General features: G+C 42.1%; 1 protein-coding gene across 1 annotated transcript in view; it reads right to left on the reverse strand.

Moving 5' to 3' along the window:
- The window catches only part of LOC105199360 (synaptotagmin-1), a 197,016-nt gene that overhangs the window by 172,303 nt on the left and 11,771 nt on the right, over window positions 1-12,942 (reverse strand). Inside the window, exon 3 of the mRNA XM_039448672.1 lies at window positions 5,088-5,278. Within this exon, the coding sequence (XP_039304606.1) occupies window positions 5,088-5,278 (191 nt within the window). The remainder of the gene's footprint in view (window positions 1-5,087; window positions 5,279-12,942) is intronic.

A 12,942-nucleotide genomic window follows, 5' to 3' on the forward strand; every position in this document is an offset into this window, starting at 1 on the left:
CGCAGGACATGCTTGCGCAGTGCCTGGCGGAGGGAGGTGGCGGGCTGGCCATCGTCGCCGATCCTTATAGGATACCCGAGGGCAACCCCAACTGGGTTGGAGATCCCTCGGGGAAGGTGGCGATGGTCAGCCATCACGTGCCGGGCGCTCCGCCGATGATTCCGATATCGGCCGGAGAGGGCTTCGTGATGGTCGAGTATGGACCCATCGACGTTACGGGATGTTACTTCCCCCCTAGCCTCAACAGGGGGGAATACGAGGCGGCCCTGGATGCCATGGAGAGCGAGATTATAGCTCGCTCTCCTAGGCCGGTCGTCGTGGGGGGAGACCTCAATGCCCACGCTGGGGCTTGGGGCTCCCCTCGCACAGACCTTAGGGGCCGCCTCGCCCTGGAGTTCGCGGCGGGGCTCGGCCTGGTCCTGTTGAACAGGGGCCAGGTCAGCACCTACGTGGGGGCCGGGGGGGAGTCCATCGTTGACATAACGTGGGCTTCCCCCAACGCCCTTAACAGGGTGAAGGGATGGCGCGTGGAGACGGGCTCCTTGGGAGAGCTGTCTGATCATAGACTAATCTCCATGGAGCTCGTCTCCCCCCCCGCGGAGGTGCGCGAGCCACGCCGCCGCAAAAGTGATGGACGTCGATGGGTCCTGAGGAAGCTCGACCCGGAAGCCCTCGAGGTCAGCCTCCTGGCATCTACCTGGCCGGGAAGAGAGGCTGACCTCGGAGCCGAGGAGGAGGCGGAGCGCCTGTGCGACATGATGTCGCGCGCATGCGACGCCTCCATGCCCCGCAGCCGACCAATGGCGCGCCGCGCCGCCTACTGGTGGTCCGCGGAGCTCGCTGAACTCAGACGAGCCACCGTGGCCGCCAGGCGGGCGCACACGCGCGCCAAGCGGCGGGGCATGGAGGAAGTGCTGACAAACGCCACGGCGGTCCTCAGGGATGCCAGAAAGGCCCTGAGGACCGCCATAGCTCGGGCGAAGGCCGCGGCCTGGCAGGACATGCTCTCCGAGCTGGATCGCGACCCGTGGGGCAGGCCATACCGCATCGTGACGAAAAGGCTTCGCCCATGGGCGCCTCCAGTCTCGGAGACGCTGGACCCCCAGTTCCTCCAAAGGGTGGTGGACACACTGTTCCCCACCCGGGGGAGGGACATTCCGGAAAAGTCCGGCCCTCCCCCAGGATGGACGGAGGAACTGGAGGTGTCCAGGCACGAAATGGTCGCGGCCTTCGCCCGCATTAGGGGCAAAGCGAAGGCGCCCGGGCCAGATGGCATTTATGCCAAGGTCTGGGCCAGGGCGTCGCCCATCGTAGGGGAGGCACTTCGTGCCACGTACACGAAGTGCCTCCGAGAAGGTACCTTCCCCAGGAGGTGGAAGAGGGCCCGGCTTGTCCTCCTCAAAAAGGAGGGCAAGCCCGCGGAGAGTCCCTCCGCGTTCAGGCCCCTCTGTATGCTGGATGATGCGGGCAAGATTTTCGAGCGAATAATCGCTAACCGCATCATCCGGCATATGGCCCGGAACGGTCCTGAGCTGTCCCCCGAACAATACGGGTTCCGAGAGGCGCGATCGACGATTGACGCGATACGTCAAGTTCGGTCCCTCTCGGAATCCCTAACGGGGGACGGGATGGTGGCGTTGGCGATATCATTGGATATCGCCAACGCCTTTAATAGCCTCCCCTGGGGCGAGGTAGTGGCGGCGCTGAGCGAGCACTTTCGCTTGCCGCCCTACCTCGTCGCCATCGTTCAGGACTATTTCCGGGAGAGGGAGCTGGAGTTCCGCGATAAAGACGGACTCCAGCAGCGGAGGGACGTGTCCTGCGGCGTTCCACAGGGGTCTGTGTTGGGCCCCCTGCTATGGAACGCCGCATATGACAAAGTGCTCCGCACGGCCCTCCCCCCTCGCTGCTACGTAGTCGGCTACGCCGACGACACGTTCATAGTAGCGGGGGGGACCTCCTGGGGAAGAGCAGTCGCCAATGGCGACTGGGCTGTGGCCTGTGTCGTCGGTGCCATTAAAGGCCTGGGCCTGAGGGTGGCCCCGGAGAAGACAGAAGCCATCTTCTTCCACGATGGCTCCTCCGGGGAACCGCCCCAGGCCTTCGTCCTGGTGGACAACACCCGTGTCCAGGTGGGTGCAACCCTGAAGTACCTTGGGTTGCACCTGGACGGTCGCTGGGCCTTCGTTGATCATTTTGATCAGCTGGCCCAGCGGTTGGGCAGGAGGGTAGACGCCCTCAATGGGTTGATGCCCAACCTCCGGGGTCCGAGGGTGGGTGCTAGACGCGCGTACGCCCTCGCGGTCATGTCCGGGGCGCTGTATGGCGCCCCGGTGTGGTTCCGCGAGGCGCTGGCCAGCCGCCGCATCAAAAAGGTGCTGCACGACGTGCAGCGGCGGCTGGCGAGAAGGATAACGCGCGCGTTTAGCACCGCTCCCAACGCGGCAATCATGGCCCTGGCGGGGCTCCCCCCGGCGGAGTACACGGCCGATGCCCTGGCGTGGACTTACGCCAGGGCAAAAGCCATCCGCCTCGAGGGGGGGGTAGTTACCCCCAGGGCCGCCGCGTTGTTACGGGAGAGGGCCCGTCGGCGGGTGATGAGGACCTGGAAGAGGGACCTTATCGTCAACCCGCCGGCGGCCGGATCTCGGATCTTGGAGGCCGTCCTACCAAACCTGGACGAGTGGGTGGGCCGCCCGTTTGGCGGCTTGTCCTACAGGACGACAAAGGTGCTCACCGGGCATGGCTGCTTCGGTGAGTACCTGTGCAGGATAAAGAGGGAGCCGACGACACGGTGCCACCACTGTGGTGCCGCCCGGGACTCCGCGCGGCACACGCTGGAAGACTGTCCAGCGTGGGAAGAGCTGCGCGGAGTCCTGAGGGCTGAGGTAGGAAATGACCTCTCCCTGCCGGCCATCATTAGCCAGATGGTCGGCAGGGAGAGCGCATGGAAGGCGGTCTCCTCCTTCTGCGAGCGAGTCATGCTGCAGAAGGAGGAGGCCGAAAAGGTGCGGGAGCGTCAGCCTGGGGGTCGTATGCCCCCAGGCGACGCGATGAACAGAAGGGGCGGCGGAGACGGGGGTCACGTTTCGTCTCGGCCCCCGCCCCGACCGCCCCGACAGAGAAGAAGCGGCCCCCGCCCTCGGAGTTTCACCGGGCGGCGGCGGTGCAGAAGAGCCGTGGCGGTCGCCCCCTCCCTCCCCACTATCGAGGAGGAGAGGGACGACGGCGACCGCCACGGAAATGATGATGAAAGGGAGCGACCCCCCTCCCCTATGGCTGCCGGCCCAGCTTTTGGGACGCCCAGCCGTGGGAGGAGGGCCCCCCACCGCATTAGTGAACCCGGCGAGGCAGATCCGACCTGACGGTCCGGGGGGGCCGACTCCGAGACGTAGCTCGGAGCCGTACCCCCCCCTGCCTCGCCGGGGAGGGGGAGAGGGAGGATTCTCCCCCTCCCCCCAGTGTAGTTAGGAGGGCCGCGCCGCCGCACAGGGCGGCGCGAAGAGGCCCGGGGTTACGGCGGGGGCCGGACACCCCGGGCTTTACCCCCAAACCAACAGGGGAAGAGCCGGGGGGGGGCTGGTGTCCCCCTCCCCCGACCTAGGGCTGTCAGACCCAAGAGCCCTGCCGGGAGTGCCCACGTGGACGCTCCCGGCGCGACGAATCGGCCCACGGCCGACCGGGTCCGGGGGGCTCCGGAAGTATGCTGCACGCGTTCCCGGAGCCCCCCAGTCATGGACCAGGGCAGGGCACCCGGAGAGGTTTTAGTGGGTATGTCCCCGCCGACACGTCGTCGGCGGGGAAGAGCCCCACATAACCACCAGGCCTCCCCCGAGGCCTGGGGTATGCGGTAACGCATTTCCTCTGCGTTATAAAAAAAAAAAAAAAAAAAAAAGGGCTACGTCGCTAATTCGACGAACGTTCTTCTGTAACGGTACTATAGATATTGGAAACATTTAATTGTCATTTTTTCAAGAATGCCTAAGTTGTGCAACAAACGACTTTATTACACTAAAGGTGTAAGTAAATACTACACACCCATAAAATTTTATTAAAATTGGTGAAACCCTTCACAAGGATTCCCCTTGTCACAGTTTTAGATTAATGTGCAGTGGGGAAAAAAGAATGGAAAAAGGTAACGGAGAAGGCGCCTCGCAAGCAATTGCTTTGCCGCGAGCAACTCGAAAAACTTTTTTTAGGGTAAGGCGAAAAATTTTGGAAGGGGGGAAAGTAGATGGGAAGTGAGGAATTAAAATAAGGAAAAAGGGTGAAAGGTAATTTGGATGAGGGGGGAAAGTAGGTGTCGAGTGGAAGCGCCACGCAAGCGACGGCTTCGCTGCGTGCAACCTCTAGACCTGGAGATAGGAGAGCGAGGAAGCAGAGAGTAGGTTAGGATGAGGTGGCATTCAAGCATACGATCGGTGATGTTGAACCCCCTTAACCTACGATAAGAAGGAAGTGATGAAAAGAGGCATCCTGGTTATACTTTCCGGCTACTCGGTTTGCGGAGTTAACGTGGATTCTATTATTGTATTATATTTATTTATTCTTGTTTATTTATTCTGTGTTTGCGTGTCATCGGCCTTGCTATCCCTCTAACAACCTACCGTTGGTTGTCGCCTGTTAAGCCCGCACTCCGGCTGTTCAGAGCGATCTGAATGCCGAGAGCTCCGATCGCGCTTCTTATATACCCTTGGTTGTAGGTGAGGGTCAACAAAGGGGTGGTTTTGAAAATCCTACCGCAACGCGCCCTCTAACAATCCACAAGAACATAAGTAAATATTTTTTGATACCCTATATTAAAGGGTGGCTAAAAAAGATAGAAAAATAGTTGCATCAAACTTCGAATTGGGAACAGCTCCTGCTTATGTAATTCACAAAAAGTGTCTAAAGATTTGGCTAATAACATACGTACGGAATGTTATGGGATTTAGGTTTAATCTCTGGTCGAAGTAATAATTTTTGCAACAAATTCCTTACTTTAATGATTGCTCTTGGAATTCAACACAAATTATATGAGATATGATATTCCACAGCCATCCTTCCTCAATAATATACATATATTGTGTATGTGTATATGCATCTACCTTTTCTCGGAGAATCACTGGCAATACTATCAAATACATGATCAGACTGCCATTCGTCTTCGTCCGAAAGACTGTCATTCTGTCCATTCTGTCCATTAGCTTTATTATCTCGTGAGAGTGCGACACCAACCAAAACGTCCTTTGATGACTTGGCTGCCTCTTCGGCTCTGTTCAATAAATCCTTTTCAAACCTAAAAAGAAATTGCTATTTATTCATTTTTTAATATATTGGAATTTGATGTATATCACATTATTATAGCTATTTTAAAAATATTTAAGTAGCTTACATATTGTTATTAATGTACAAGTCAATTATTAAAAAATATTATGTCATGACGAAAATTCTTGTTTGTATTTTACAATATTTTTATTACAATAAAAAATCAGTACAATATAAATTAATCAAAATTATTTCCATATTCAACGACTTTTTCCTATCTTTTCGGTAACATGCGAATATCATACCGAAAAAAGGAATTGTCTTTGGAGGCGATTGATTCATTTTTATATATCTGTGGCATTTAAATAGCGTTCACCAGATGAGCTATCAATTTGAATAAATGATCCAGACAGTAAAACGGTAACATACAGGGGAAAAGGCGGGGGAGGGTGTCTCTTTTTCTCGTCTAGAGCAGATAAAGCCCGCACAGGCCCAGCCGGAGAAATCATTAATTTCCCTGGCGTAACTGAGTCGGTCACAAGGCCAACGAGTCCGGGGGCCCCGGAAAGGTGACACCTGTTTGGACACAGCTCGATATTGGACACACCAACCAATCATCTTGACTTATCTAATCCAACCAAAAACTCTAAGGCCTGTTCTACAATGCGTCGTGTGTCGCTGTCGGGTATCGGGCGCATGCGTTTTGTCGGCTGTCGTATAAAGTTGTCGCTAGTCGGCTGTCGTTTTCGGAACGGAAAATGGTCAACTCCCATCTTTTACGACACGACGCGACACGATTGAGTGGAATTAAGTGAAACATAACTTTCATCATTCATACAGATACGAGGTCATATAACCTAATTCCTGTAGAAGAGGTTCAGGACGCATATAAACCCCCTACAGATATTGGGTTGACAACGCGTGTCTCAAGTGAGACACAAATTTAAAAAAGAAATACAGATACTAGCAACGTGCAAACGTGGTTAGCTGGTGCATACCATGGAGTCGTTGACGATAGACGAAATAATTATTGATATTGTTCGTGAAAATCATTGTATACATGACAAACGTAATGCAGATTTTAAAAATGTTGTTAAGAAAAAAGAAATGTGGCAAAAAATTTCCGAAAATTTGAGAAATGTGTATGAAGTAAACATGACAGGTAATTTTTTTTTTTAAATTATCGTTATACATAGAAACATTTTATAATACATTCTTTTTGTAGCTGATGAAATTGAAAAACAATGGTCCTTTTTAAGGGACATGTTTGATAGGGAAAATAGGAGACAGAAATTACCACCGTCTGGTTCTGAGTATGAACCAATGAAGAAATGGGAGTTATATAGAAATATGTTGATTTTAATTCCACATGTAGCACATAGAAAGTTAGTTTCTACTTTTCATACTGTTTGTTATTTATTTTTAGTACTTTATAAATTTACTATTTTATTTGTTGCTATATATTTTATAAATTTTATTTACAGAACAAAAACATCATTTGTTTTGACACAAAATCAGTCACAAAATTCATTTGATACAAGTACAACATTATCTAAGAAATCTTCAAGTTCTGTTATTTCCTTGCCGTTAGATCATCAATATAGTCAGCCCTTTCAACCAATAGAAGGTATATATTAATGAAAATACTATTTTTAATATTGAAGTTAATGTCAAATTATTTTCAGAAAACAGCCCATCGTTGGATAATGAAAATAAGGAAAATATTGTACCAATAAAATATTAAAAAGACTTGTTAGTACATTTTCTAGCTGCAGTTCATCATCATGTAGTAGTAGTATGCAGCTAAAAAATGTACCAAGTACGAGTTCTGCTTCAACAAACTTTAAAAATCGACCTACGTTTAAACCAATTATAAAAATAACACCAGAAATGGATCATTTTGCAAAATATCGAAAGCTCAAGGACAATCAAATAAATCATGATTTAATGAAGGCAAGCAAAGAAATATCTGCAGTTATAACGGTGGTATCATCACAAATGTGTGATCAAAAAAGGTGTGACAAAGATGGTTACATGTTCGCATTCGAAGAAGACTTAAAATATGTTTCATTGAAAAGTAGAACGCAATGCATTGTAGAAGTTCTATAAGTGATTCAAAAGTACGAGAAAAGATCCAATAACTAACAAAAAAGCAATATAAAAAACTAGTCTTTAATTTTTTTTTAGACATGAAAAAAAGCAATAACATCCAGTATTATTTAAAGTATTATTAGTATTATTTAAAGTATTATTAGTATTTTAATTTTAAAAAATATTCTTTGTTTTCTTCGTTTTAATTGTTTCTTTATACACATGAAAAAAAGCAATAACATCCAGTATTGTTTAGAGATTATCAGTATTTTAATTTTGAAAAATATTCTTCGTTTTTTTCGTTTTAATTTTTTAAATACAAATCTGTTTTAACTATATTATACTATATTAATATTTTTTTTAAATAAATAAATTTATAAAAATATTAATATAGTGTAATAATATTTATATTATTACACTATATTAATATTTTTTACCAAAGTTTTATTCTAGTATCTTAAACTTAGTTTTCAATAAAGAAACATTTTAAATGTTAAATGTTAATTTTTATATTTTTTATTTCACAAATGATATATACAAGACTGAATATAATTTAAGGACTTGCTGCAAAAGTGTACCTATCTTATATTTTGTAAAAACTGAAAATAAATTCATAAAGTTCATTTAATAGACTAAATAGCATATTCCAATAAATATCTAAGTAGCGATAATTATATCAGTACAAAATTACCTTTTCAAAAAAAGGTAAAAGAAAGGTGCCAATTTATGTGTGTACGCGCGCACCTTATCTTTAATTTTTTTTAAAACTCAAGTGGTACTATTTTTTAATCCAACCTAAATGTATTTTTTCCAAAAAATGTATTAAATCTTTAAATTGCGCCAATTATAAAGAGAATATATTGCTGTTTGAAATAACTGTTGTGCTACTATTAACAAATAAAATGCAAATGATAGTATATTTATTTTTTAAGTAAAACCCAAGTAGCGGTATCTTTAATTCCTTTTTAAATAAAATTCAAGTGATACTGTCTGTGTATTTTTATTGAAACATTTTTCTGTTCTAACTTAAGTGGATGTACTTAATTTAAAAAAGTTTCAATGAAATATGTAACATTTAATCTCAAAAAATTAAACAAAAATGAGTGTTTTATTAAAATAAAAAACTGTAAACTACAAAAAATTAGCGCTGCTGTTTTACAACATTTTATTTAGATTATAGTTAGACAACTAGCAGCGCCAATTTTTTGTAGTGGTCGCATAAATGCTGATAGTGTAGTAGCAAGCGCCACACTGTGTCGAAAATGTGAAAGAGAGAATTCTTGAGGGCGATGACCAAGGAGACGTATCTTACAGAAAAATGTAGAGAGATTAGAATTTGCATCGCAATATCTCTGTTCGTACGGCACGGAGAGAAAAAATAAAAACACTTTTATATACGCAGTTTTTCCCAAGCTATCGAATGAGACGACTTTGAACTTGATCGGTTCAGCCGTTGCTGAGATCTGATAATCTCGTTATGCTTGAACTCGCTGACTCGCGTAAAAGAGGCGTCGGTTTTTCTCGCTTTTTTTTTTTTTTTAATTGGCACGAGACGCGACCGCGCCTCTTGATCTTTCATTCCTTTGTTGGTTTATACCCAGAACCAGACAGATTGTTAAGACATTAGAAACATGCATTAAAATTTGCAAAATTTTATGTATAATTCATTTTTATAAAAAAAAGATTTACAAAATTTTGTTTTTATTACTTTACAAAAAAATCATTGTATATTTAATATCATCAATAAAGACACAATGGAAACATGAAATAATTTTTTATATAAGCTCCCACTGCCATGGAATTCTTTCTTCTGCCGAAACAAAATATTTAGCGAGATTATCTTGCTGTTTCATAGCTACAGTTGAACCAATGTTGGCACTAACTTGTCCTAAAGAATTAATGAAATTATTTTCTCTTATTTCACTTTGCCAACTCCCTGGTATTATTTCGCCATCTACTCCTTCTTGATCTACCATTTCTTCATAGAAATAATTAGTACTTAAATTAGTGCTTATAATATAATTATGCAAACAAGTTATGGCTTGTATAATTTTCTCAATGGTATCTAATTTCTGAGTTAAAGGTTTTTGTAATATTCGCCAACGAGCTAGAAGAATACCAAAAGCATTTTCGACAACTCGAAGTGCTTTTGATAATCGATAATTAAATATTTTTTGTTCATTAATTTATAAATTTCTCCTTGCATATGGACGCATTAAATACGTTTTTAGAGGGAAGCCTTTGTCACCAACAAGATAAAATGGAAGTCGATGATTTGTATTAGGCAAAAGTAGGCTTCTGGCATAGATAGAGCATTATTTTCAAAGGTTTGCTTTATTGCAGTATTTGACCAGATTCCAGCATCATTCATGGAACCTTTAACATAAATATGTATATATTTCTCACAAAGTCCTTTTTCCTTTCAAATAAATTGTACTTGATAATATTGTATAATTTAACATTTACCGTAATCTCCAATGTCAATCCAAATAAAACAATAACGTGCATCCACGATAGCCATTAATACAAGATTAAAATGTCTCTTATAATTATGAAAAGTACTACCTGATCTTGGAGCTTGAATTTGGCAATGCTTACCATCAATCGCTCCGATACAATTAGGAAAATTCCATATATTATTATAATCATTTGGCACTTTTAGCCACTCATCTTCTTCTTGAGGACATCGAAGATATATTGGTTGCAATACTTCCCATATAGCATTACAAACCTCAGGAATAATGCTACACAGTTGATTTTTCTATTTGATAAAATAAAGTCATAGAGTTTACGCTATCTTCATGAGCAAGAAAACTAAAATAAATTTAAATTTGTGATAAAAAAATTTTCAGAATAAATAAATATCAATAAATAATATTTATATTGGAAATAGAAAATAATCATTAAACTAACATCAATGTCGCTGCAATACGTATTTTGGTTAGTAAAGGTTCTCTGAGACTTTTTTTCGCAACTTTGGTTTTAATAAATCGTGTAAATAATCAAACTGTTGCACTGACATTCGTGTAAGTTTAAAAAATTCTTCGTAATCGTTTATTTTAAAATACACAAACAAGTTTCGATGAGCACCAAAACTTTGTCTCATATTTATGCTAATATGAGGTTTTATCCACCATCTTCTTGTTATTCTTTTTTTACGTTTCTTTATCAGTAACTGCATTCTTGTAATTTGTATCCAAATTAATAATAAACTGAAATAAACACTTAATGTTTCGTTGTGTGTATATTCCGTCTTGCGATTCAATTGTAAAATAGCAAGTCGTATTCACATCCAACATCCAACGTGCGACAAGTGATTAACGACACCCGACAGCGACACACGACGCATTGTACAACAGGCCTAAGCATTGGGCGCTATAAATGATAGTGTCTAATTGTGCCCACCCCGCCCCGGAAGTATGTTGCACGCGTTCTCGAGCAGATTCCGATAGCACACGGGACCGATAGCACACTACCGGCGGCTGATTCCTAGAGTTTTTCCGTTGATTGGGTTAGATAAGTCAAGATGATTGGTTGGTGGGGTATCGCACCGTGCGCTATCAGATCTCGTCCCGCGTTTCCTGGGTTTTCCATTATAAGGATCATGGTAGGACACCTGGGTTTTAGTGAGTATGCCTCCGCCAAACTTCTCGTCGGCGGAGGTGAGCCCCACATAACCTGAGTTTTTCCCCGAGGCCCGGGTATGCGTAACGTATTTTCCCTTCGTAAAAAAAAGATAGTAAAACGTGAAAACTCAATCTGAAACAAATTATTGCACAGATTAAATTGCTCATCACAGTTGTTATTACGTTGCCTTTTGCGACGAAAATGTTTTAGTCAATTCAGTATTAATATACTGAGTTTTATTGTCGAGCAAACATGGGATAATTATTGCAGCCAATCTATGATAAATATGTTGCTGAATAAGTTGTTAGATACTTGTCGTTAATATATATATTATATAAATAAATTATTTTAAGAATTTTTTATAGCAACTCATACAGTACAAAAAAATTGCAGAAACATTACTGAAATATTTTATTGCAATATTACGATATTGCAGATTTGTTATGCAATATAGTTGCAACATTGATACAAATGTCATAGCAAGATGAAAATGTTTGCCTTTAGTAAGATTGCATTGCAATGTCGGAGCCATGTGCAATGTGTTTACAACAAAATAAATACAAATTTTTCTTATTATTATTAATATAATTTAAAATACATTTTGTGGAATAAATAAAAACAAATGTAATCAATAGATATTTTATTATAATAATTATATTTTAAACAGGTACATATATATTTTGCACTTTATTTCATTTTCTATTTTGTTTTCGTTACTTAACTGGTAACGAAAAAATTTCTGTAATTAAATCATCTTAAAAAAATTTTAAATCAATACCTGTTACACAAGATGTAAACTTTGAGAATTTAAAAGTATAAAGGAGAGGGGGATAGCTTTACATAGGGGCAGTTATATAAAAATTTTCACATATAATAAATCAATTTATTTGTCAAAAATTAATGGTTGTTGCATCCGCTGTAAAATGTGAATAATAGTTAGAATATTTGTCAATGTTTGTAACAATGTTGCAAGATTTTTATAATCTTGCTAGTATCTTGCACCGTAATACCTATTATATATTACAATATGTAATACGTACAATATTATAGTAATATTATAGTGTAATCTATAATACTGTAATTTTTCTGCAAAATAACTGCAAGTTTCTATGCTGTATGCCATGGGAATCTGTGAGCAATATGTTGACAACAATTCTCATTTATAAGTTGTAATAAGTATAATGCCGATAAGTTGTTGGGAACATATCTGTATTATATTTTGGAGACTTAATGCTGGTAATTAGAGTTGAGCAAAAATGTAACTTAAATTACCAATTACAAATTACAATTGCAACGTAATTCTTAGTGTAACATGTATCACTACATACTAAGGGCGGCAGCTCTTAATTCTTAGTTATGTTTACTAAAAATATATAATTGACGTTACATATACTATAAATTTTTAGTATTAACAGCAAATTTCGAAACGCAGCCTTAAATGACATATACGAGTGTACTCTTGGTCGTTCTTAATCTAATTACAATTACAGTCAATCAATTAATAATTAACAATTGTAGTTTGTACACAATTACTTTTTGTAATTACTTAATTTAATTATTTGTAACAATTAATAATTACAATTTGTTAATGTTAGCAGTTAATTTTGGCATTTAGCTCGTAACAAAAGAGTGGCACGTTTTATCGTGCCTGGCGCCCAATTTTTAAGAAATAGATAATTACAAGATTTTGAAAATTGTTATCCCTGTGCCGATAAGCCGTAAGCGGACGACGAAATTGTGTCACGATCAAGAACGTCGTCACAATGCATACATTGATGTTTACTGTTTGATGACATGCGTTGTTTTTAAACTTGGAAACATTATCACATTTGTATTTAAGTCTCTGATTACGAATCTGATGTCAAAAAATACAAAATTCAAAATAATAAATGTAATATGGCGGACTAATACGGCAAACGTAATCCGCCATATTGAATCTGTCATTTTGAATTTTGTATTTTTCATACCGGAATTGTA

Source organism: Solenopsis invicta, chromosome 4 (genome assembly GCF_016802725.1).
Source record: "Solenopsis invicta isolate M01_SB chromosome 4, UNIL_Sinv_3.0, whole genome shotgun sequence".
Taxonomy (NCBI): domain Eukaryota; kingdom Metazoa; phylum Arthropoda; class Insecta; order Hymenoptera; family Formicidae; genus Solenopsis; species Solenopsis invicta.